The following is a 25,959-nucleotide window of genomic DNA, read 5'->3' as shown; positions in this document are numbered from 1 at the left end:
TTTTAGCACCGTTCCAGGAAAGCATAGGGGAAAGCATCTGCTTCAGGCTGCTGTTAGGGTATAACTATTACCAGTGATGCAAATATAAGATTCCAGACTTCTTGCGGTCCTCTCAGGGCTAACAAAGGGGTTGGAGGGGGTGGGGTGCTGAATTACAGCAGGTATCTGTCAACGGGGGAAGCACTGAACTGGTCTCTGCCTGTCCACGTCCCCTGGAACCTCAAATCTTTCCTCCCCCTCTTGTTTTTGAGACCCAGGAATTAACCAAACTGGAAGGAAAATTATTTTGGGAAGAGTTAGCTATGCTAGATGTAACACCTTTTTTTGTAAATAACACCAGTTTTTTGTGGGATGGGGACTACAACCTGAAAAGTGACAGAAGGCTAGCAGATTGAGAGCGGCGTTTTGAGCAGCAACCACCTAAAAAACGAATCCACTAAGAGAGGGCTAAGCCGCTGCCTTCTTGCCTTCCCCTTTCCTCAAAATTGCAGCCACACACACAAACACAGGCTGCTTTTCATTTTAGAGAACATGCTGGGCACCCCTGGCGAGGTGTTGTTTGCCCTGCAGCTTGATTAGTATTGAGGATGCTCAGTATAACGGGTAGGGCCGTCTTGGGAAGTCTCAAATTCCAGTTTCGACGCAACCCCATATGTTCAACAAGTCAGTGCCCCCCCCCCCCCGGGCTGCCTCTCTCCGCACAAGGCTGAGTTGAGAGCACTGGGCCGGGGAAATTTGAGGAGATCAGGTGCAGGTAGAGTTTTGACACTGGAGGGACCTCCACGGAGATGGGAAGGCAACAAGTCCTCCCTTCTCAACAGCCGTCCTCTCCAGGGGAATTGATCTCTCTGTCACCCAGAGATCAGCCGTAATCCCAGAGCCAGTTTGATGTAGTGGTTAGGAGTGCGGATTTCTAATTTGGCATGCCGGGTTCGATTCTGTGCTCCCCCACATGCAGCCAGCTGGGTGACCTTGGGCTCCCCACGGCGCTGATAAAGCTGTTCTGACCGAGCAGTGATATCAAGGCTCTCTCAGCCTCACCTACCCCACAGGGTGTCTGTTGTGGGGAGAGGAATGGGAAGGCGACTGTAAGCTGCTTTGAGCCTCCTTCGGGTAGGGAAAAGCGGCATATAAGAACCAACTTTTCTTCTTCTTCTTCTTCTTCATCCCGAGACCTAGAGCTTGACAGCTCTAAATCAAACGCTCAAATGAGGCTATTTTAGGGAATCGTATGTGTGTAAAAGGCTTAGGTAACTGAGTGGCACAATGTTCAATATTGCTAAATACTTTTGTTTTTCAAAACGGACAACAAAGAGCGCATTCAGGGAAAGCACGACTGGCGTTGCAGAAGCCGGGGGAGGGCTCTGTGCTTGCCGTGCCGCAAAACTGAAAACGGTGTGCTCCGTCCATCCAAATTCTGCACAAAGGGGAGAAATAGTGGTGGGAAACGGCCATCCATTTGCAGCCGGCTTTTGCCACCCCGGGAGGTTTTCAAGGTTTGGCCCTTTTGGCCTTTCCTTGCATGACCAGGGAAACTCTGATCACCACTTTTGAATCAGAAGGCGAATTTCCTCCAGGCCAGACAGGCCAGGGACTCAGGGTATGCTGAAAAGGGATTGTCCCAGCCCCTTTTCGGCACACCTTCACATGACATCCACAGGGGCTAGAAACTTGAGGGTTTGTTAGAAACCAGATTCTCAAGGCAGGGGCATCTGGCATCCAAGGCCACACTGAAGCCCTGCTGTAAACCTGGAATCATGGCAACTCTGCTGCCCTGTTTGATTAGATACACAGGCAGATTTTAAAAGATTTGTAGGAGAAAAGGCAGGAGGCCAGAGGAAGAAGTGGAGGTAGGCTCTAAGCGATTAGGCCTCCTAAGATAAGCTCAGCCAACGCAAAAGGACTGTTGTCGCGTACCGGGAAGAAAAGCCTGATGACTGTCCCTTTGTCCGAAATGCTGGCAGAGGCGCGTGGACAAGCTAAACCAGATCATTCCATTTTCGACACCTCCCCGAGGCTGGGTTTCAAACCTAGGCTGCGCAAAGCCCGGTTTCAAATAACACTTTTCCTCATTAAAGGTCAAAACTGGCCCATTGTGCAAAAGACCCAGGAGGGCGGGATGCGAATGCCTCTGGTGTGGAAGGAGTCCGGGGTGTGTCCCAGGTGGCTCTTTCCTCTATCAAAATCCCCTCTCCTCCCAAACGCAGTGTGTTTGTGCGGGAACCAGGGATATGTTGGAAATAGCCCCGAGGTTGCCAACTCCATTTCTGGATATTTGGGGATCTCAAACAGCTGACATCTCTTCTGCTCTTGCTACTGCTCTCTACACCAGGCTTTCTCAACCAGGGTTTTGTGAAACCCTGGGGTTTCTTCAAGGCCCCGGAAGGGCTTCCTAAATGGGTAGGAGTTAAGTAATTATATATACATATTTTCTGAAGAAGAAACTCAAATACTTTGGCCACCTCATGAGAAGGAAGGACTCCCTGGAGAAGAGCCTAATGCTGGGAGCGATTGAAGGCAAAAGAAGAAGGGGACGACAGAGAATGAGGTGGCTGGATGGAGTCACTGAATCAGTCGGTGCAAGCTTAAATGGACTCCGGGGAATGGTAGAGGACAGGAAGGCCTGGAGGATCATTGTCCACAGGGTCATGATGGGTCGGACACGACTTGGCATCTAACAACAACAACACATATATTTTAAAAGTTGTTAAGCATATATTGGGCGATATGATAGTATATGGTCATGTCAACCTGCCCCTACCCCCAAAAATGGCCAATGATGGGCCTGGGGGGACCCCAGGTGGGCGTGTCCACAGCTGTGCTTCCCAACCCTATTCTGCACGATTGTGCCACTTCTGGGGTTTCTCAAAGCCTGAAGAATGTCCCAGGGGTTTCTCAACTGTAAATAAGTTGGGAAAAGCTGCTCTAGGCCAGGGGTAGTCAACCTGTGGTCCTCCAGATGTCCATGGACTACAATTCCCACGAGCCCCTGCCAGCAAATGCTGGCAGGGGCTCCTGGGAATTGTCGTCCATGGACATCTGGAGGACCACAGGTTGACTACCCCTGCTCTAGGCAATCGAAATCAGTTTCCCCGGAGAAAATGGCTGGTTTGGACTCTAGGACTCTATGATATCATACCCAACTGAGGTCCTTCTTCTAACCTTCCCCCTTCTGGACTCCAGTCCTCAAATCTCTCTTTGAGGCACTCTTAATGCAACCTGATCTTTTGCACCGCAGACACATGAGATTTGAACCTGGGACCTTCAGCATGCAAAGCAGAGGCTCTGCCACCCAGCCACAGTCCCTCTCTAATACCCATTCCTTCAGTCGTCTTGGCATACAGGAAATCCTGTCTGTAGCATATAGCACAGGTGTTTGCAGCATTGACATTCTTTCCCTTGCAGTGGGCCGACCCAAAAGAGTTAAAACTCAGGTGAGCAGGAGGACAGGAGAGGTGAGCGACCAAAGGCCCACTACAACAATAGCGTCATTGTGGTTTTGTGTCGGGCAACGGTGTTCACCCAGGTAACTGGCTGCCACCTGAAACAGATGGTTTCTAAAGGGACTGGAGCCGCTCCAGGTGGGACTCCCCCTGCACAGTCATTGCAGGGGAACTTGGGCTTTGCAAGTGTTATTTCTTTTATTGTGTATTTCGAATCTCCCTCTTCCTCCGTGGAGCTCTGAGCGGTGCAGATGGTCTTCCCTTCTGTGCTTTATCTACACAACAGCCCTGAGAGGTTGGACAGGCCGAGAGAGAGAGAGAGCGCAATCACCCCCAAGTTCCCACAGGAGCGGGCATTTGAACCCGGATCTCTCGGCACAACATCACTTTCTCTAGGTGCCATCCTGGAAGGAAATCTTTCCTCCCCTGCTAAGAGGTGACATTCCCAGAACTCGGCACTTGGATGCAGCTTTTGAAAGGCAGCCAAGGCAGGCTGGGACACTCCCTGGGCAAATATTTTCACAACTGGGAAAGTGCTTGCAATGGGACCGCGCTCGAGGAGTGCATACGGCTGGCCGGGGACACAGGACAGCCAAGAGCTCCAGGGGGTGAGGGACGGGGTGGGTGTGGGTGGGAGAGATGTACATTGATTCTCACACTCTGCAGTGCTACTTTTGTAAAGCCAAACTAGTTAAACTTTTACTTTTTTTCCATTGTCCTTTTTTATTTTTTTGCAAAGTCACCCACAGCTTTCCTGGATAATCAGCTGTGGGGATTCTGTCTGTCTACAGCAGGGGTGGTCAAACTGCGGCCCTCCAGATGTCCATGGACTACAGTTCCCATGAGCCCCTGCCAGCATGCTTGTAAGCTGCCCGGAGACCATTTCAGAGAGGGGCGGCCTAAAAGCCAAACAAACAAAATAAATAAGACCTGAATCTTTCACTGCTTAGCTCAAGACATTTCACTATTTTAAGAATGAAATTGGTAGAGAAAGGTGTACATATTGGCAAATTTGGTATTGCTCTGTGCAGAAAAGAGGTTTCTGGATCATAGGGAAAAAAGCCAGCAGAAGCTGTTCTTATGGTATCTTAGCCCCTCAAGCAGCAGACCAGCAAAAGATCTACCTTGAAAGGTTGGAAGGTTTGGAGAGGGGTAGGGGTGGCTTATGGTGCTCCTCTTACAAATTCTGAAGCAGGAGTTACACTTGAAATGAGACCCTTCAAGACGTTCTGTGGCTTTCACAGCTGGTGAGCAGGTGGCAATACAACAGGTACAGCCTCCCGCCCCCCCCCCCCAGCATGGAGATGCAGCAGGAATGCTGATGTCTGGCTAAAAGCAGTAACTTGACCAGTGTTGAAGGTGTGGCAGAACGCTACAGAAATGCCAGCTCCCACTTGAAGCTGCCTTTTACTATGTCAACTCAGATGAGCATTTCACATAACCGCTACCTGGTTCCTTTTAGCCAGAGATGACAAGGACTGGACCTGGGGCCTACTGCATGAACAAGAGCCCCCAAACAAGAGCCCTCCCCTGAGTCATACCATTGGTATTGCCTACACAAACTGGCAGCAATTCACCAAGGCAGGGGTAGTCAACCTGTGGTCCTCCAGATGTTCATGGACTACAATTCCCATGAGCCCCTGCCAGCAGGGGCTCATGGGAATTGCAGCCCATGAACATCTGGAGGACCACAGGTTGACTACCCCTGCACCAAGGTGTCAAGCAGAGAATTCTCCCATCGCCTTTTAACTGGAGATGCCAGGGATTGAACCTGGGACCTTCTGTATGCAAAGCCGATTTCCTGCCACTGAGCCACAGCCCCTCCCCTGGATGACAACACAGAAAGCTGACTTGCCCTGGTGACTGTTCTCTCCCCAGATTGTCAGCAGCTCCCGGGCAGAGATCTTTCACGTCACCCATCCTCTGATCATTTAAACTGGAGGTGCAGAGGACTGAACTTTCCACCTGCTTTCCACCTGCTGTGCAGATGCTCTTCCACCTAGCCACGCTCAGTCTGTCACCTACCCACAGGTCCTCAAATCCTTTCTCAGCCCCCTCCCCTTCCCCTGCCACAATCTATCGTTCTTCGGAGCCCACCGGACTCCCACAACCATTCCCATGCGCACTTCTCCCTGTGCTCAGAACAAACCTCATGTGCTTCTTGGCAAACTCTCCGCGCTCCCCCCCCCCCTCCCAAAAGCAAGTCCCACTGCCAAGGTTTATGGCTCCGCCAGAAAGAACTGCGTGACACCTGGCTCATCCGGATTAATATTTATCCTGTCCCGGGTCCCGGGATGGCTTCTCCCCCTCCAGCGCACCGGCCGCGGTCATGAAGGGAGCGATTGTGTCAGGGACAATCACAGGAGGCTCCTTGGAGAAGGGAGGGGGGGATGTTGGGTGCCAGGAACTGCCTGATAAGGAAGCAGAAGAGGGAAGAGAAAACACGGGGCAAGGAGAGGTGCCAAGAGGTGATGCCTCAGTTTCTCTTCAGCGCTACGCATGACAAGGGGGAAACCACAGTGGCGGGCTCTCAAAAGGCCCCTTGTTCGTGGTCGCAATCCTAGCCAAGGACCATCCCTGGATGCCCCCCCCCCTCCCACCAGCTACCTTGATCTCATCTGATCCTGGAAGCTGAACAGGCTCATATGGGAAGGGCGGAGCTGCCAAGCAGAGGCAGTCAATGGCCAAACACCTCTGCCTTGCAAATGCAACAGGTTCGCCGTCAGTCCCCTGTGGCTTGACCGTGGCACATGAGCACCTGAAAAACAGCACCCTCCAAGACTTCTCTGGCAAAGGGCAATGGGGAGGGTGCACGTGTCCTAAACGGCACACGCGTGCAAACGTGTGCAGGTGGAAACCAGGGCATCAAAACAGCTGGGTTGGGTGACCAAGGATTCCTAAAGCCCAGCAGTCCATTTCTGAAGCAGCCACCCAGCAAGCCCCCAGGGGGACGCAGCAGTTCTCCTCTGTAATCTGTTTCCCAGCGCTGGTGCTGCTGAACGCATCGAGTTGCCTGATGCTGAATCAGTCCGTCACTCCATCAAGGCCTATTCAAGCTGGCAGCTGGCCAACTGGTGCAGTAGTTCACGAGCAGCAGTCTCTGATTGAGAGGATGGGGTCCCAGGCAGAGGTCTTTCCCGTGACCACCTCCCTTTTAAGGGGAGATGCCGAGGATTAAACCTGGGACCTCCTGCAGGCCAGACAGATGCTCTGCCACTGAGCCACTGCCCTCCTGCTCCTTGCCTGGCAGGACAGACTGCCCCTGAAGCTGCATGTGGAAGAGTAGGGAATCAAACCCCATTCTCCTGATTAGAGACTGCCACTCTTGAACCACTATACCGGTTGGCCTTCCGCCACATAACCAAAAAGCCCAGCTGTCTTTGAAGCCTGAGAGATGATTCCAGGAGTGGGGAATTCTACCAAATAACACCGGGAGGAGGGTAGTGGTGATAAGTGCTACCAAGTGGCAGCCAACTTATGGCAAAACCCACAGGGTTTCCAGAGGCATCAGATGTTCGGAGGCGGTTTTGCAGTTTTCTGCTTCTGCCTAGCCACCTTGGACTTTCCTGGCAGTCTCTTCCAGGTTTGACTCTGCGAAGATAAAGGAGAAGGAGAAGGAGAAGGAGAAGGAGAAGGAGAAGGAGAAGGAGAAGGAGAAGGAGAAGGAGAAGGAGAAGGAGAAGGAGAAGGAGAAGGAGAAGGAGAAGGAGAAGGAGAAGGAGAAGGAGAAGGAGAAGGAGTCTCAAAGCGGTTTAGTCGCCTTCCCTTTCCTCTCCCCACAACAGACACCCTGTGAGGGAGGTGAGAGAGCCCTGATATTCCTGCTTGGTCAGAACAGCTTTATTAGTGCTGTTGCAAGCCCAAGGTCACCCAGCTGGCTGCATGTGGGGGAGCAGGGAATCTAACCCAGCTTGCCAGACTAGAAGTCTGCACTCCTAACCACTAAACCAGGCTGGCTTAGCTTCCAAGATGAGCTGAGATCAAGCTAACTTTATTGTGGCCTGAACGCCTGATCCATGCAAGAAAGAACTCCTTCTTCCGCTCTCCCCCTCCTGTATATGTTTTCCTAGTGTTGACACTGGCTGTTGGGGGAAGAGGGATTTTCTGCCAGCTGAACAGTTTTGAGTGGCAAATTCTCAGCGTTAAAATTTACATTGCAAGTCTTCTTTGATTTTATCTGTCGCTTCCCGCATGGCTCCAGTTCCACTCCGTTTCCACTGAAAGCTTTCCCAAAGAGTGAGGGCTTCAAAGCCCAACACAGCTTGCCAGCAAAAGGTCAGTGCTTCAAGGGCAGGCTGCGTTGCCAATGGAAACCACAGGCCGGAGCCTCAGCAGGACCATTCAGGTCCGCTCCGGGATGGAACACTCTGGCAATTTAGGGGTGGAGCCAGGGATGTGGTTCCTTTGAGTCAGGGTTGCCAACCTCCCGGTGGCAGCTGGAGAGCTCCTAGAATTGCAGCTGATCTCCAGAGATCAGTTCACCTGGAGAAAAATGGCTACAAGGTGGACTCTATAGCAGGGGTAGTCAACCTGTGGTCCTCCAGATGTCCATGGACTACAATTCCCATGAGTCCCTGCCAGCTTTGCTGGCAGGCGCTCATGGGAGTTGTAGTCCATGGACATCTGGAGGACCACAGGTTGACTACCCCTGCTGTATAACATTATACCCATTAACACACACACACACACACACACCCTGATCCAAACTCCTCAGGTTCCACTCAACAGGACATAGCTGGAGTCCAGTGGGACCTTTAAGACCAACAAAGTTTTAGTCAAGGCATAAGCTTCTCTCTGAAGTAGTGTTTGTGTGCACAAAACTTATATCTTGAATAAAACTTTATCAGCCTTAAAGGTGCCACTGGACTCTTACGATGTTCTGTGAACGTTACATAAGAGTTCCTCTTCCGAAGCTACCTGCCACACACACCCTGGAAATCCATCTCTGAAGTCTGGAGCTGAGTGTTCATTCTGGGAGATCTCCAGCTGCCAGCTGGAGGATGGCAACGAAACTCAGACCTGTTTCCCAAGCTAAATATTACCTCTTTCCCATGGCTTTGCCCCACTTTTGTACCACAAGGATGGAAGACCTACTGCACATTATGCAGAATGGGGAGAGGGGAAGGAATTTAGGGGTAACAATTCTGGGTTGGGGAAGACCTGGAGATTTGAGGGCACGGAGGGGAGGGGCCTCCATAGGGCATAGCCCCATACTATGCACCTTCCAAGGCCGCCATTTCCTCCAGAACTGGGTCAAACGTTTTAAATAAATAAGATTCAAGTGTGTTGTCGTGTTGATCTAGATCAGGGGTAGTCAAACTGCGGCCCTCCAGATGTCCATGGACTACAATTCCCAGGAGCCCCTGCCAGCGAACGCTGGCAGGGGCTCCTGGGAATTATAGTCCATGGACATCTGGAGGGCCGCAGTTTGACTACCCCTGATCTAGAGCAGCAGAACAACAAATCCAGTGGCCCCTTTAAAGCCTTTATCTATTTTTATTTTATTAATTAGGCTTCTATAACGCTCCTCCTCTTTAAATTCTGAAGAAAACTTTGTTGGCCTTAAAAAAAAACCCTGGACTCAAACTTTTTAAATGAACAAGTTCCTGCACTGTGCAGGGCGTTGGACTAGATGACCCTGGAGGACCCTTCCAACTCTATGATTCTAAGTTTTCTATGTAGTTTGAAGATCCAACATTATTCCTGGGGTGCTCCACCCTCAATCGGGAGGTTGGCAACCAGAGCCCAGATTCTTCCGGGTTCCAAATACTGTGGAATAAGCTCAAGCATTCAATGGCCTGCCCTGCTGGGAAAGCGATTTCCTTGCAGAGGAGAACCTCAAACAGAGGCTGATTCCACAGCTCAAAGGAGGCCTCGCGACCTTTGGATTGGGCCAAGGCACAACCACCTGATGAAGTCTTCCCGGCTCTCTGCCCCTCCCATCCCTCCTTGCCTCCCCAGCCTTCCACTCCGATGAGCTCCCGGGCTGGGAAGAAACGCCAAAGGCGACCCAGAACGGATCCGAGGTCTGTTTGCAGCTGGAGGTTCAGGAAAGGCTCGTCGGTGCCCAGAGGAAGCCTGCGGCGGAGCTCCGTGCCCTTTGGAGACCGGGCCAACTGCGCTCTCAAGGAGGGCCTGGAGCAGATCACTCCTCCCAAGCTGAATAACGCACTTTCGGTTTAAATCCTTAAACTCCCAAGTTGAATAACGCACTTTCTGTTGTGCAAAATGGGAAACTCTACTCCCTAAAGGGCACCAAAATTATATTATCCAAGGTGTGCAGAATGAGGAAGGAAGGAAATTCCCCCTGGAGAGTGCCCGGCCGACCCCCGGGGTTCCTCGCCCACTCCAGGCACTTGTGCCATCCCTGAGCTTCCAAACAGATGGGGGGCTTGCTCTCCTCTGCAATGCCAACTGCACAAGGAAACGCAGGCAAGCTGCTTCCTCCAAGCCCTCAAGGGCTGGACGAGGCTTGACATCCAGAACCAGGATGAACCCCCACAAGCCTGACCCTCCAAGGGAAGGGAAAGGGCAACAACGGCATGCTCCTGCTCAGAAGTGGTTGCACTAGTGCTTGAAGCAGAGCCAGTTTAAGGATTTAAACTGGAGCAGGCTTCCTCGGGGGGGGGGGGGTCTCCATCTTTGGAAATTTTTAAGCAGAGGCTGGATGGCCATCTGACGGAGAGGCTGATTCTGTGAAGGCTCAAGGGGGTGGCAGGTTACAGTGGATGAGCGATAGGGTTGTGAGTGTCCTGCATTTTGCAGGGGGTTGGACTAGATGACCCAGGAGGTCCCTTCCAGCTCTATGATTCTATGATTCTAAGGATTTGCGGGGCCCTAGCAGAGTACAATTGCAATGGGAACAGCCAGACTGGGGGTCTAGGGGCTCCCCCCAAAGTGGAAAGGGGTGTCACCTCAAGTGTCCTTAAAGAGGGAAAAGGGGGAGGAGAGAGGCTGCCGCCTTTTTCGGGGGGCAGGACACACACAGTGTGGGGCTCTCCACGTGATAATTGTGCGACATGGATCAACCAGCCCTGCTCCCACTGTCTCGCTCTCATGCAGGGGTGCTGGAGTCGCCATCCCCCAGGCAGTTACGCAAACAAAGACTGTCCTGTTCAAAAGTTACACTGATGAGGAAAAAGCCAGAACACCACGCCGCACCATTAGAATTTCTGCATGTCTTTTAATGCTGGTAAAACAGAAGGCTTGCCAGAGCGTTCCACGGTTCCATAGTCCTAGTACAAATTATGATTGTATATTGAAGAGATTTAGGGAAAGTTGGGTTTCGCCGCTATTTGGCCTTCTGCAATTTTGTTCTACATTTATAGAAATCCTTATCGGTATGTAACCTATTTCTACCCCTGCTGTATAACATTATACCTATAATAGGTATGTAACCTATTTCTCCATGTATTTTCCTTTCTATGCTTCAATATGCATATGAAGTTTGTGTTCCCAGTTCCCAGTTTATGCACTGGGAACTTCACTGCCCCAGCTCCCAAGCAGGAGCAAAAATCGGGGGCAGATGAGGTGCACCCCTGTGTGGGTGCAGGCCAAATGCACCCCTGTGTGGGTGCAGGAAGAGGTGGGGCAACCTGCCACAACTAAAACTCCAGCCTGCAACCCAGCATGAAACGTCCAGTGCATAAACGGTCAATGTGTTGCCTTTCACTTCCTACGAATGTCTCTTTATTGTTATGTAGGACAGAAGAATTTGTGTTGGGACCGTAGGTCCTTTTGAGACCTATTACAACAGGCATGTAAGTCGGTCTGATTGATTTATTCGGCATTGCGCATAATTCATAGGCCAAACTTGCTTTTCTGTGTTAATCGAGCTTCCTGCTTTTCACTGAGACTTGTCACTGAAGAGATTTATTTCTGAAAGCATTTCTGGAACCGGGGAACACTCCAGTGAGTCTCCTGCCTGTTAATCCCCAGGTGGGCTTGGAGACCTCCAGAAATGACAGCCATTATCCAGGCTACGATAATCTGTTCCCCTGGAAAAAAGGAATGCTTGGGAGGGTAGATTTAGGGATGCTGGTGAGTAATGGGGGAGGGGGGGAGGGTTGACAGATGCAGATTGGGAAGCTCCTGGAGGTTTGTCAGTGGTGCCAGCTCATCTCCAGATCGGTTCCTGTAGAGGAAATGGATGCCAGACTCTACAACATTATGCCCCAATGAGGTCCCAGGCCCCAAACTTCCAGGAGTCTCCCAGCCGGGATCTTACAGCCCTACTCCACCATTTCCCACCAGCGCCCATTTCAACAGGTGTTCTCTCTGGCCTTACAACACAACAAGGTTGTATTTGGTTGTTGGTCTTAAAGGTGCCACTGCAGTCAAAGGTGGTTCTGTTGCTTCTGCCAGAATCTATGCTTACAACAGTCCTGCGAGGTAGGTCAGTGGATTTGCAAAACACCCAGCGAAAAATCAGCTCATCTTCTTCCTTTCTTTTGAAGAAGAAGAAGTTGGGTTTTTATCCCCTGCTTTTCACTGCCCGAAGGAGTCTCAAAGTGGCTCACAATCGCCTTCCCTTCCTCTCCTCACAACAGGCACCTTGTGAGGTAGGTAGGGCAGAGAGTGCCCTGATGTTATTGCTCCGTGAGAACAACACTATCAGGGCTGTGACAAGCCCAAAGTTAGCCAGCTGGCTGTATGTGGAGGGGTGGGGAATCCAACCCGACTCACCTGATTAGAAGCTGCTGCTCTTATCCACCCTTTTGGCCAGTCACCGAATCTTTGGATTAAAAAGCTTGAACGTGGTGCTCTTTTTAAATTAAAATAAAAACACAAATCTAGAATTTCCAGAAAGCCTTTGCCAGCTGTGGGTAGGGAAATACCTAGCTACCAAAAGTACTGGAAGAGAGATTTCGATACATGGGAAATTTCTATGCAGCAAAATGGAAACATGCTCCCTGTCCAAGTTTAGAAGACTGGAATGCTATAATGGCTGAGTAGATGGTCTGTATGGCCCCTTCTATGATTCTGTGAATTACGGTAAAAATAATGGTCTTTGTTTGGATGTTAATATAGAGCTGTATAGAGTAATCAGCTATTACAGTTGCCAACCTCCAGGTGGTGGCTGGAGATCTCCTGGGATTGCAACTGGTCTCCAGGTGACAGAGAGCAGTTTCTTTGGGGGGGGGGGTGGCTGCTTTGTAAGGTGGGCTCTACTGCATTGAAAGTCCCTCCCCTCCCCAAGCCCTGCCCTCCGTAGCCTCCCCCCTCCCCAAATCTCCAGGTATTAACCAACCCAGAGCTGGAAACCCTCATGGCAGAGCGGTGATTTGAACCTGGGTCTTCCTGATTGTCATCTAACAACAACCACAGTGGCTGTGATTGGAGAAGAACACTCTCAATTTCCACGCCCTGAGAAAGACCCTTCTGTGCTGGTCTGCAGCAGAGCAAGCTGCTACTAAAGGGAAAGCCATCCTCACATTTTCCCTCTCTCTCTGCCCACTCAGCAGCCTTCTTATTGACCTCGGAAGGGGATATTTGGATGACTTACCCAGTTTAGGCAGCGTCATGAGCCAAAACTAGTTCATGAGCAGGAAGGTCTGAGTCGTTTGCAGCCTTTTTCAACCTTTTGGCCATGGAAGAGCAGTTTGAGGCCGGAGTAGGCACCCAGTCTCTGCCCCCTTTCCCAGACATGGCAACCACGCAAGAATCCCACCCCCTGGTGCATGGAAGTGGCAGGTTCCCTGATCTCATGCCAATGGCATGAGCAGGGGGGCTTGAGCAGGGGGTTAGACTAGATGGCCTGTATGGCCCCTTCCAACTCTATGATTCTGTGATTCAACGACCGGAATAACTTGTAGCCGAGTCCATCAAGGCAGGATATAAGCAGAAGGAAAGAAGCAGGGACTTTTTTCAGCTGGCCCTGCCAGCAGGGTGAAGAGCTAAGACCGGGAGAGTCAGGGGGTTTATGTCCCCAACTTACAAAAATAGAAGCACATCTGACACAACGTATTCATGCAGGGACATTTAACTTATTGCGAGCTGGTTAACTCCCAAAAGGTTGACTTGCTTTAGCTCCAAGACCAGGGAAGAGAAAGAACAGAGGTCTGAGATAAGATGAAACGGCAGGCAAGCAGAGGCCAAAGAGGCTAACCGATGAGAGGCCAAATGTACCCGAGAGCCAAGCGTATTCGAGAGACAGAATGCTCATAACCCTCGCATGCAGCATTACAATATCCAACACAATGCCCTGGAGTCTACCCTGCAATGCACCCATGTCTCCAAGGGAATAGATCGTAGTCTGGAGATAAGCTCTAATTTCGGGGGATCCCCTGCAGGTCCCACCTGGAGGCTGGCATCCCTCTGCAGGATTACTTCTGCAATAGAAGAAGAAGAAGAAGAAGAGTTGGTTCTTATATGCCGCTTTTCCCTACCCGAAGGAGGCTCAAAGCGGCTTACAGTCGCCTTCCCATTCCTCCCCCCACAACAGACACCCTGTGGGGTGGGTGAGGCTGAGAGAGCACTGATATCACTGCCCGGTCAGAACAGTTTTATCAGTGCCGTGGCGAGCCCAAGGTCACCCAGCTGGTTGCATGTGGGGGAGCGCAGAATCGAACCTGGCATGCCAGATTACAAGTCCGCACTCCTAACCACTACACCAAACTGGCTCAAACTGGCTCAGGACAAAGGCCTGTCATCTGTATGCCCCTGCCACTCTTGGGGCTTCAGCGACAGTCACAGAATGTTCACAATCATTCCAACTGCAAGGGGGAAAGAGTCAGTAACGGAATGTCGACAATCAGTGTGCTGAGTGGAGGACAAAGCTCTTGGAAAGCTCGACATCTCGGACCCCACCACTGCGTTAATAGCTACAAATCTTCAACGTCCAGGCCCACACCCCACCCTCAAGTCGGTACACTGTGGTCTTGTATGTCCTTCTCACAGAAGGACACAGGAGTAATGAGTGATAATGAACGTTAGGGAGGGGACCAGGCAGGCAAGTCAGAGCAGGCACTTCCTGTGTTCTGCTTCTGCGAGAGAATAAAAAATTAGACATTCTTGGGTTGGGGAGAGGGGATCAACGAGGCTGGACTTGCGTGGCTGAAGGCTCTGTAGGGCCCATAGTGCCAGAACTCATTTAAGGATCTGTGGGCCCCAGCGGACTACAATTGTGGCAGGGCAGTGGGAAGGGGGGTGTCTGAATATCCTTAAAGATGGAAAAGCGGGGAGGAGAGAGGCTACGGCCCTGATCCATGGGGGGGAAGGCAGCTTGTGGGGCCCCTGAAAGCATGGGGCCCGTAGCACATGCTACATAGATAAACTGGCTAAGCTCATTATTAGGGGGGAGGGGTTAATGGGACAGCAAAGGCTCGACATCACAGCTGAAGGAAAAGGAAGGGATTCTCAAGCAACTTCGAACTGGAATTAATTTATATCTGAAGAAGTATGCTTGCGCATGAAAGCTTATGCCTTGAATAAAACTTTGTCAAAGGACATATGCGGTCTTGGCCCTACGGGACTGCCTCTACCTATATGCCTTGAAGAGCATTATACTCAGCCCATCCCAACCAGCTAGTGGTCCATGGCCCCAGGAAGTACTTCTGGCCTCCACCAGGATCAGGACCTTTTCAGTCCTTGCCCCTACCTGATGGAATGAGCTCCCGGAGGAGATCCGGGCCGTGCTGGAACTGGCGGGGCCTGCAAGACGGAGCTCTTCCGCCAGGCTTTTGGTTGGGGCCGATGATGGGTAACATCGAATGGGCCTCCCCCCAACAGAAATCCTCCAATGAAAACTGCAATTACGTTCCTGCGCCCGAAATAATTACTGCACAGATGACACGGCTGAGTGGAACTTCGATGGAAGAAGCTGATCTGACCTGGGGGATGGACTAGATGGCCTTTAGGACCCCTTCCACTTCTAGGGTACTATGGGATTTTAAAGGTTTTAATGTTAGTGTTGGTTATTAACTATCTGATTGTTGTTGTTGTTTTTTTTTACTGTTGTGCATCGCCCTGAGCTTGCATGAGAGAGTGGTATACAAATTAAATGAATATATCAATAATAATAATAATAATTATTATTAAAGTTTCCACTGGATTCAAACTTTGTTTTGCTGATCTTAAGGAAAGAGCTCCAGACTGCCAGCTGGACAGGGGTGGGGGGAGGAGATGGGGAGTTAACTCTAACTAATAGCCATCTTTAATGTGTTTTAATATGCTGCGGATTTTAAGGATTCTGTGTTTTTATTATTTTATTGAAAACCGCCGCAAGCCCTTGAGAGCAGTGGTATATAAATCAAAGAATAAATAAATAAGTAAATAAAATAAGTGGCATCCACTACTAATTCAATACATTCTTCAATGTAAGAGGGTGGTATATACATGAATTTAATGGGATGCTAATGCAAACTGTTTTGGTTTATTTGGAATTAATTTTGCAAGTGTTATCTGCTACTAATTCAATACGTTCTTCCATGTTTCCTACTAGAGATTGTGTTGAATCAGAGATCAGGCCAGGGAGCAGGAGTGTCACAAGTTGTTGCAACTACTAAAGACGTAGCCCTAACATCTGGCCTGGGTAAATTTGCTTTGAAGGCCAAAATCTCCCAAACCAAATCTGAACACGTCTGCAAGCTGAAAAATCAGATACGCTGAGCTGCCAAAAGCGTGTTTTGTTTTTGCTCGTCTTCTGATTCACACATGCAGAAGTCACGGGATCTGAGGAACGTTGCCAGCTCCAGGAGGGAGAAAAGTCAGGGGGGAGGGGAGCTTGGGGAGAAGAGTAATCACCCACCAAAGGAGCCGCTTTCTCTGTCTTCTGGAGATCTGCTGCAACTCCCCCCCCCCACTCAGTCAGCAATCCTCAATGAAAGGAGCAGTGCAGCGTCCCATCTGAGACAGTGAGAATTCAATCCTTCCCCCCACCCACCCACCCCCTGGCTGAAGATTAGGAGTTGCAAGCTTACCCCTGCCACAGAAAACTAGTTGCCGGCACACATAAAATTATATTAATGGAACAAAGCGCAGATATCTGAATATTGTAATATGTAAATAGAGCCCCCATATTCAGGAGCAGTGTACCTCCCCATACCCAATGCAAGCTGCATGTCATTTTAAGCTTGGTTCAGGAGATGGCCCCTGGTTGGGAAACGGGTTGATTGCAAGACAGGCTCTGGCAATAGAGTTGCCAACACTGTCTTGGGAAATTCCTGGAGGTTTGGGGAGCAGTGCTGTCAAAGGTCAGTTTAGGGAGAGGGAGGTGTTCAGCAGGGGCTCCTGGGAATTGTAGTCCATGGACATCTGGAGGGCCGCAGTTTGACTACCCCTGCTCTAGGACTTCCATTTTTTCTAGGCTCTATGGTACACCATAGAGTTTGCTCTTCCAAGTTGTCGTTTCCACCAGGGGAACCGCTCGGAAGCCTGGAGACCCCCTTGTCATAGAATCATAGAATCATAGAATCATAGAATCATAGAGTTGGAAGGGGCCATACAGGCCATCTAGTCCAACCCCCTGCTCAACGCAGGATTAGCCCTAAGCATCCTAAAGCATCCAAGAAAAGTGTGTATCCAACCTTTGCTTGAAGACTGCCAGTGAGGGGGCGCTCACCACCTCCTTAGGCAGCCTCTTCCACTGCTGAACTACTCTGACTGAGAAAAACTTTTTCCTGATATCTAGCCTATATCGTTGTACTTGAAGTTTAAACCCATTACTGCGTGTCCTTTCCTCTGCAGCCAGCAGAAACAGCATCCTGCCCTCCTCCAAGTGACAACCTTTCAAATACTTAAAGAGGGCTATCATGTCCCCTCTCAACCTCCTTTTCTCCAGGCTGAACATTCCCAAGTCCCTCAACCTATCTTCATAGGGCTTGGTCCCTTGGCTCCAGATCATCTTCGTCGCTCTCCTCTGTACCCTTTCAATTTTATCGATGTCCTTCTTGAAGTGAGGCCTCCAGAACTGCACACAGTACTCCAGGTGTGGTCTGACCAGTGCCGTATACAATGGGACTATGACATCTTGTGATTTTGATGTGATGCCTCTGTTGATACAGCCCAAAATGGCATTTGCCTTTTTTACCGCTGCATCACACTGCCTGCTCATGTTTAGTTTACAATCCACAAGTACCCCAAGGTCTCGTTCACACACAGTGCTACCTAGAAGCGTATCCCCCATCCAGTAGGCATGCTTTTCATTTTTCTGATGCAGAACTTTACACTTATCTTTATTAAATTGCATCTTGTTCTCATTTGCCCATTTTTCCATTGTGTTCAGATCTCGTTGAACTCTGTCTCTATCTTCCGGAGTATTTGCCAGTCCTCCCAATTTGGTGTCATCTGCAAACTTGATGAGTAGTCCCTCCACCCCCTCATCTAGATCATTAATAAATATGTTAAAAAGTACCGGGCCGAGCACCGAACCCTGAGGTACCCCGCTACTCACCTCTCTCCAGTCTGATGAAACACCATTGACAACAACTCTTTGAGTGCGGTTCTCTAACCAATTCCCTATCCACCTAACGATCTGAAAATCCAGATTGCAGTCCTTCAACTTATCCATCAGAACATCATGGGGAACCTTGTCAAAAGCTTTACTAAAATCCAAGTCATTGTAGGAGAACTCCAAGTCATTGTAGGAGAACTCCAGGACCCACCTGGAGGCTGGCAACCCTGTCTGGCAAGCTTCCGAGACAGAGCTGTGATCTGAACCCCAGACCCTAGTCTTGACATTCTAATGGAGATGCCACATTGCTACCCAAAGCGGAAATGGCTGCGTGGGAAAGTTATGAACCCCCTTGCCTCACATGACCACCCTATAATCTGTGGCCGTTTTGAACCTAAAAGAAAAACATGCCATTTGAATCTTGCCTCTGGCCCAAACATGAGAAGAAGGGTTGGTTTTTATACCCCACTTTTCACTGCCCGAAGGAGTCTCAAAGCGGCTTTCGATCGCCTTCCCTTCCTCTCCCCACAACAGACCCGCTGTGAGGGAGGTGAGGCTAAAAGAGCCCTGACAGGACTGCTTGGTCAAAACAGCACTATCAGGGCTGTGACTAGCTCAAAGTCACCCAGCTGTCTGCATGTGGAAGAGCAGGGATTCAAACTCCACCTGCCAGATTAGAATCCACTGCTCTTAACCAGTATACCATTTTGTTCATAAGTAACTTATAACCCAGCCAGTGGAAAAGGCCTGCAAGGGTATAACCAATTGGCCAACTCACCCAGCCCCTGATTAGTTGTTCCTCAGGACCCCCAACTGGGCATCCCTTGGCTCAGAGGACCACAGCAGCACAGGGCTGCTCTAGCCAATGGAGGTATTTCTCCCCGCTCCCTCCACCCCGTTCCAACAAGTTTGGGGAAAGGCTGAAACCAGCCTAAAGCATCAACTGTGGAAAACAGGTGAGCGCACTTTTCATTACCCAAATTTGAGAATGGGACATGAAATGTGCCTGCTGGGCAAGGAAGACTTGGCGCCAATCGGAAGCAGGGTGACTCAGAGAAGCAAGCCGTGCTAGATGGTGCCACGGGGAAGGTTTGCAAGGCCCACGCCCCAAATCTGTCACCACATTTGACCTGCCAGGGAAATAATTTCCCTAGCTGACAGCAAGTATGGTGGGAAAGCGGTTAAAGCATCAGAGTACCATCTGGGAAACCCGAGTTCGAATCCCTGACGAGCTATGGAAGCTGGCTGGGTGAACTTGGGCCGGGCAGGCTCTCACTGCCCAATCTACCTCACAGGGTTGTTGTGAGGATAAAGTGGAGATGAGGAGAAGGTTGTAATCCCCTTTGGGCCTCCTGTGGGAAGGAAGGCAGGGCAGAAGAGTAAAATAAAATAAATCCCCAGACAGGAGTATCAATTCCAGGAGATACACATACGTGAGAGGTAGAATTTCCAAGATGAGAATTCCTTGCTTTTTCGGGCTACAATTGTTTGGGGAGGGAGATCAGGATGGATACCTGTGTTAGTAGCAGTAGCAGGATGGATCTCTGTCTGTCTGTAGCAGTAAAAAAAAGAACAAATGTCCAGGAATACCTTAAAGACTAACAAAACTTGTAACTGAAGAGGAGAGGCAGTGCGTTGTAGTGATTTAAGAGCAACAAGTTCTCATCTGGAGAACCGGCAGGGTGGCCTTGGGCCAGTCACAGTTCTCTCACAGCTGTTTTCATAGAACAGTTCTTTCAGAACTTTCACCCCCACCTCCCTCACAGGGTGCCTGTTGAGGGGAGAAAGGTGTTGGTAAGCCGCTTCAAGACTCCTCCTGGTAGTGAAAAGCAGGGTGCTAAACCCAACTTTTCTTTGTCTTCTTTGTGAGTCACAGCTCACTTCTTCAGATACGGAAGCGAGCAGCAGCTTCCAAAGGTTTCTCCCTCCACATATTTTGTGAGTCTTTACGGTGCTCCTGGACCCTGGCTCTTTTCTTACTGTTTAGGGAGGGTCATTCGGCTGAAGGGAGAAAGGTATGGGCTTTACCCACACAGAGAGGGGGGGGGGGAATAAAACCATTTTATCCTTGCCTCCATTTTAATCCCACAACAGAATAAGTATTTGAACCTGTGGGACACCTGTATGTTTTCTCAGAAGGCCACAGAATTCCTTTGGGGGGGGATCGATTTTAATTTGTTTTTAATTAATTTGTAATACAACACAGGGATCTGAAAGCTCAATTGGTAAAACAGCACAGAGAACTGGAAGTTTTTAAAATTGTAAAACCGCACAGAGCATTTTAAGTCGTAAAGCAGCACAGAGAACTGGCATTTTTTTAAATTGTAAAACCGCACAGGGGATTTTAAGTCCTAAGCAGCACAGGGGACAAAAGCCCCCTCCCCAGCTGCAATTCCCCTCCCTCCCAGAGCTGTTTTGCTTTTTTAACAAGGGCCGGCAGCTCCCCTCTCCCGTCTTTTGGCCCATGAATCCTTTCCTCCCATCTCCGCATAACGGCTTCTCCAGACAAATCGCGCCGGGGATGACTGTAAGAGTCATTACGGCCCAGCCCATTGTGAGTGTAATCACTCTATTAAAGGTTACGGTTTTAAATAAAGGAAACGGTCAGGGTTAGTTTAGCAACACGCCCTTGCTTCGGAAGCCAGCCCGAGGCAGGTTTTCGGGACTGTGAGTGCCGCAGAGTCCTGGGGACAGAGAAACCTTGTCCATCCTGTTGCTAAGGAGTACGGGGATGCTTATGGGAGGGGGGGGAGCATACTTAGGGTTTATTTATTTGTTTGTTTGTTTGTTTATTACCCGCCACTCCCTAACGGCTCATGGCGGGCCCCGAGGAAGCACGCCTGACCTCAACCAGGGCCTGGTCCTTCTCCGTCTTGGCCCCCACTTGGGGGTTTGAGCTCCCAGAGGAGATCTGGGTCCTGCCGGAGCTAGCCCAATTCCTCAGAGCCTACAAAACAGAGCTCTTCTGCCAAGCCTTTGGATGGGGCCAGTGACCCGATAACGTCCTCTGAGCCCTTCAGAACCTCCTCCTACTCAGAAACGCCCACTGGATACATCACGAGGCAATGTTCGCCTGATTAATCTTCCTGGGTTATGGTCTAATGCAGGGGTAATCAAACTGCAGCCCTCCAGATGTCCATGGACTACAATTCCCACAAGCCCCTGCCAACAAATGCTGGCAGGGGCTTGTGGGAATTGTAGTCCATGGACATCTGGGGGACCGCAGTTTGACTACCCCTGGTCTAATGCAGTGGTTCTCAACCAGGGGGTCGGGACCCCTTTGGGGATTGAACGAGCCTTTCACAGGGGTCGCGGCAGGATGAGCAGCTTGGCCGTGGGGGGGTGCCATCGACACAACAGCCTTGCAGGGTAGATCACGAGAGTGTTTGTCTGTCTGGAGCAGCGGAAAAGAGCGAGATCGGCATGGTGGGACAAGAGGCAAAACTGAACTGAGAAACCCCAGAAAAAAACCAATTTATATACACTCATGAACAATGGATCTTCACGCCATTGGTCAGTTTTGGTTTAATTTCGGAGAGTTTGGACAGGGCCCTGATCTCTTCAGGGAGCTCATTCCACCAGGTGGGGGCTAGGACCAAGAAGGCTTTGGCCCTTGTTGAGGTCCGATGTGCTTCTCTGGGGCCAGGGATCCGCAGTCAGTTGGAGGTGGCAGGGCGTAAGGCTCTTTTGGGGATATGGGCAGGGAGGCCGTCTCTCAAGTACACTGGGCCCTGACTGCATATGGCCTTGATGGGCTTTGGTCCAGAGTGTTGTCCACTCTGGCCGGCAGCTGCTCTCCAGAGTCACAGGCCGAGGCCTTTTGCGTCACCTCCCAGCTGACCCTTTTCGCTGGAGATGCTGAGGTCAGAACCGGTGACCTACTGCATCCCAAGCAGATGCTCTGCCCACTGAGTCAGCCCCCCCCCCGTCCCAGTCCCCCTGGCAGGTGGTGCCTTGCTGGTCACTCCCTTCTTTCATCTTCTCCGATGATCTCTGGGGAGCCCACCTGAGGTCGCTGCCCCTTGGAACAGCTTCCAGGAGTCCAGACAGAAAAGAACGTGGATGCCATGCAGATTCGCTTCCTAGCTTAAAAAAACAATGGCTCGCAGCAGCCAGTACAGCCGCAGACCCTCTCAATTTACACAGAGAGAGAGAGAGGGAGAGAGAGAGAGAGAGAGAACTTTTAAAGGCATGTGTGCTTTGGACATTCATATGGTGGCAATGAGTCCCGCGGGTCAGTTTAGGCCAGTGGTTCTCAACCTGGGGGTTGGGACCCCTTTGGGGGTCGAATGACCCTTTCACAGGGGTTGTGGCAGGGAGAACAAACTTGACCACACAACAGCCTTGCAAGGTAGATCACGATAGAGCATTTGTCTGTCTGGAGCAGCGGAAAAGAGCGAGATGGGCATGGTGGGACAAGAGACAGGACTGAACTGAGAAACCCTGGGGAAAAAACCCAATTTATATGCAATCATGAAACATGGATCTTCACACCATTGGCCAGTTTCAGTTTAATTTCTGTGAAAGAAGCCTTGCCTAATTTTATGGTTAGGGGTCATCACAACATGAGGAACTGTATTAAAGGGTCGCGGCATTAGGAAGGTTGAGAATCACTGATTTAGGCTGCTTCTAGTTGGGTTAATTGCCAGCCCACCCCCCCCCCCCATGGGTGACTGAGGGTAGGAGCACCGAATCCAGGTTGGAAAACACCTGGAGATTTGGGGATGCAGCCAGATTTGGGGACAGGGAGCTCAGTAGGGAACAGGGCCCTAGAGCAGGGGTAGTCAAACTGCGGCCCTCCAGCGAATGCTGGCAGGGGCTCCTGGGAATTGTAGTCCATGGACATCTGGAGGGCCGCAGTTTGACTACCCCTGCCCTAGAGTCTGCCCTCCAGAACTTCCATGTTCTCCAGGGGAACCGATCTCTGTAGTCTGGAGGTGAGCGGGAATTCCAAAGGATCCCCAGGGCTTGCCTGGAGGCTGGCATCCCTATTCGGTTTACTCATCTAAGTTTTAGCAGGTTCCTTGATCGAGCGCCAGTTTGAATGAATGGGGCAGACAAAAATCAGGCTTGTTTATTTATCCCTCCGACCACCACCACCACCACCACCGTTGTGCTGTCCTGGCATGCTGCAACTCCCGGGGAAGAAAAAAGAAACAATAGTTTAAAGTGGCTTTCGTACAGGAAACTGTAACTTTCTCGCGTTTCCTTAATATCTCCTCCAAAACCTCTCTTTCACGGGCTTGGGTGACGCAGCTGCTCAAAGCACGGATGTCAAATTTTCAACGCCGAAGTGAGACTCTCTCGCTGTTTCTCTGTGTCCGCCAGCGTGGGAAGCGTCTCCAAAACCTTGGAAGGGGCTACCTCTACCTGTGAAGCTTGCCTGCCCCGCGATTTCCCTGGCCTGACGCTTCACCAACCGTGCACAAGACTGACCCTCAGAGCCCGGCAACGGATCCTACGTAACAACATGCCTTTGGGCTAGATCCGATTGTGAAGCTGTTCGTGTCGAGGCAGTCAGAGTTTTGATGGCTGAGACTGTGGCTTAATTCAGTGAACTGGACATCCCGAATTGAAAGAGGTTCGCACAGCAGAACTTCCTGGCAAGATCATGGCCAGAATGTGTGATTACCTGAGTGAACTTTGGCTGAACTAAGTCTTGGGCGATCATTGCAAGTTTTACGTGGACCTTTCATCCAGCAGCCGGAGCATGAAACACTGTTTCAGAGGAATACAACCTGCCTGAACATCTAAACATTCCAGGTCAGTAGCCAATTCCCAAGGAAGATCGGTGATTGATCCCGCACTGAGCAGGAGGGTGGATCGGTGGCTTGTGGGATTCGACGATCCTATAAGAACAGCATTTCCCTGAATGAAGCTGCACCAGGGTTAGAAGAAATCAATGCCTTTGGACAATGCTGGCAAAACTGCATTTAACAATCTTAGAAGTTCTGGCAGAACTGCATTTAACAATCTTAGAAGTTCTGGCAGAACTGCATTTAACAATCTTGTGGCAGAACTGCATTTAACAATCCTAGAAGTTCTGGCAGAACTGCATTTAACAATCCTAGAAGTTCTGGCAGAACTGCATGTAACAATCCTAGAAGTTCTGGCAAAACTCGGCAATTGGCAAAAACCAAAAGGGACTCACCTGGCAGTGTCCGAACCAGGCCAGCTCGGTGTGCAAGACCATCAGCAGGATGCCCAGCAGGGCAGTGCCCAGCGCCCACCCGGCCAGCTTCCGCTCTTCTCCCAGCAAGATCTTCCGCAGCCGGAGACGCCGCAGGTTCTCGCCCGGCTCCCGGGGGATGGGCAGCACCATGGGGTCAGCGGGGTCGCCCTTGTTCTGCATCTCCTGGGGGGCCGGCGCACGCTTGGCCCCCGGGCTCGGGAGGTAGGGGGTGAAGACCCCCTGGGCAGGCCCCCATCGCTGCCGCTTGAGCAGCCAGCAGGCCGCCAGGGCGGGGGAGTGGGCAGGCGGCTGGAGGGGAGGGGGAAAGAAAGAAAGAAAGAAAGAAAGAAAGAAAGAAAGAAAGAAAGAAAGAAAGAAAGAAAGAAAGAAAGAAAGAAAGAAAGAAAGAAAGAAAGAAAGAGGGAAAAGTTCAGAAAAGGCTGGAAATGACTGGAGGCAGCGAGGGGGTCCTGTGGCTCCGGAGGGGGTCGTGGCGCTGCTGTGGCCCCAGCCCCGCGGGACGGTGGCTCCCAGCGGCGAGGGACTGGAAGGAGGCGGGACGGGGCGGGAGGGCTGGCCGGGTCCACCCAGAGGAGCCGCTTTGCCGGCCAGCGCCTGAGAGCGTGCCGGGGGTGGGAGGCCGGGGCGGCCGGGGCGCAGCGGAGGCGGAGGCGGGCGAAGGGCGGCCGGGTCCAGGCTAGGTGCTGCGCAGCCGGCCGGCCGAGCCGCAGCGGAGCGCTTCCCGGAGGGTGTTTGGGTGCCGCCGGCGGGCCGGTGCGGGCGCTTCGTCACGGGGCAGGGCGAGGGCGAGGGCGAGGGCTCCCCGGGGAGGGTGGCGCGGCGGGCGGGCGGGCGGGGCGGCGGGCAGGCTCTTGTTTCGGACAACAGGTGGCGAGACGCTGAGGGGGGCGGGACGGCACTCTGGCTATGCTCAGAGGCACGCTTTTCACAAAAGCACTCTCCGGCCGGACTCCGCCCCGCTCTTCAGACTGAGAATTTTCCTCCTCTTGCAGTAGCCGAGTACTAAGGCCCTTAGGGGTACTAATAAAGGAGGCCCCCTGGCATGCACAGAGTTCCTTCTCAGCTCTTAATCGCAGGGAATCTGCGTATGCTCAGAGGCACGCTCTTCACAAGGCTTGTTTCTGGAGGCGGACCCCACTTAGAATCATAGAGTTGGAAGGGGCCATGCAGGCCATCTAGTCCAGCCCCCTGCTCAACGCAGGATCAGCCCTAAGCATCCTAAAGCATCCAAGAAAAGTGTGCATCCAACCTTTGCTTGAAGACTGCCAGTGAGGGGGAGCTCACCACCTCCTTAGGCAGCCTATTGCAACCTATTCGCTCTCTGGCCTAAACATTTTGCTCTCCAGGGGTGGCCAGGTACCACCCCAGCCCTAGGAAATAGAAAGAAAGGGGTGACCCTGAGCATTCACAGAGTTCTTTCTCACCATTTAGTTGCAGGTTGACTGTTTTATTTATTTATTATATATGTATATACTGCCCTCCCCTTGTGGCTCAGGGCAGTTTACAAGGAACTATAGCACAACTCCCCACCAAACGTAAAATACAAGCCTCAGTGGCTGCCCAAATTTCTAAGGACCTGTATAGATTTCTTTTTTAAACTTCACTCTGACACTTGCACAATCTTATTGTTAAAGGGGGAAAGACTAACAACGGTTCATCCCCAGAAAACGTCATTTCCTATTTAAATTGCTGCTCTGGCCGTCCTTCCTGTTTGGAAGCAAGACTGCCTTGAACAATGACTCACACAGATGTACAACATGCAACCTCCTTTAAAGGCGGGTGATCTGTTGTCTATCTGCACGAGGAAGAATGAGACGACCGGGCCTCTATCTGGTGCAGAGTTGCAATGGAATCATCCACTCCGGCAGGAGCTGAATAGAAGCAGTTCCACTCAGCAAGTGAATCATGCAGAGAAGCGGCAGGCATCCTCA

At 51.0% G+C, this 25,959-nt stretch overlaps 1 protein-coding gene across 1 annotated transcript in view; it reads right to left on the bottom strand.

The window, feature by feature from the left end:
- The window catches only part of LOC143837018 (intermediate conductance calcium-activated potassium channel protein 4-like), a 49,192-nt gene extending 24,444 nt beyond the window's left edge, over positions 1 to 24,748 (bottom strand). The window contains exon 1 of the mRNA XM_077336419.1: positions 23,987 to 24,748. Coding sequence (XP_077192534.1) covers positions 23,987 to 24,187 — 201 coding nt within the window. The 5' untranslated portion in view covers positions 24,188 to 24,748. The remainder of the gene's footprint in view (positions 1 to 23,986) is intronic.
- Between the last annotated feature and the right edge of the window lie 1,211 nt (positions 24,749 to 25,959).

Source organism: Paroedura picta, chromosome 5 (genome assembly GCF_049243985.1).
Source record: "Paroedura picta isolate Pp20150507F chromosome 5, Ppicta_v3.0, whole genome shotgun sequence".
Classification (NCBI taxonomy): domain Eukaryota; kingdom Metazoa; phylum Chordata; class Lepidosauria; order Squamata; family Gekkonidae; genus Paroedura; species Paroedura picta.
The sequence above is the reverse complement of the archived record's forward strand: the minus strand, read 5'-3'. Positions and strand labels throughout refer to the sequence as shown.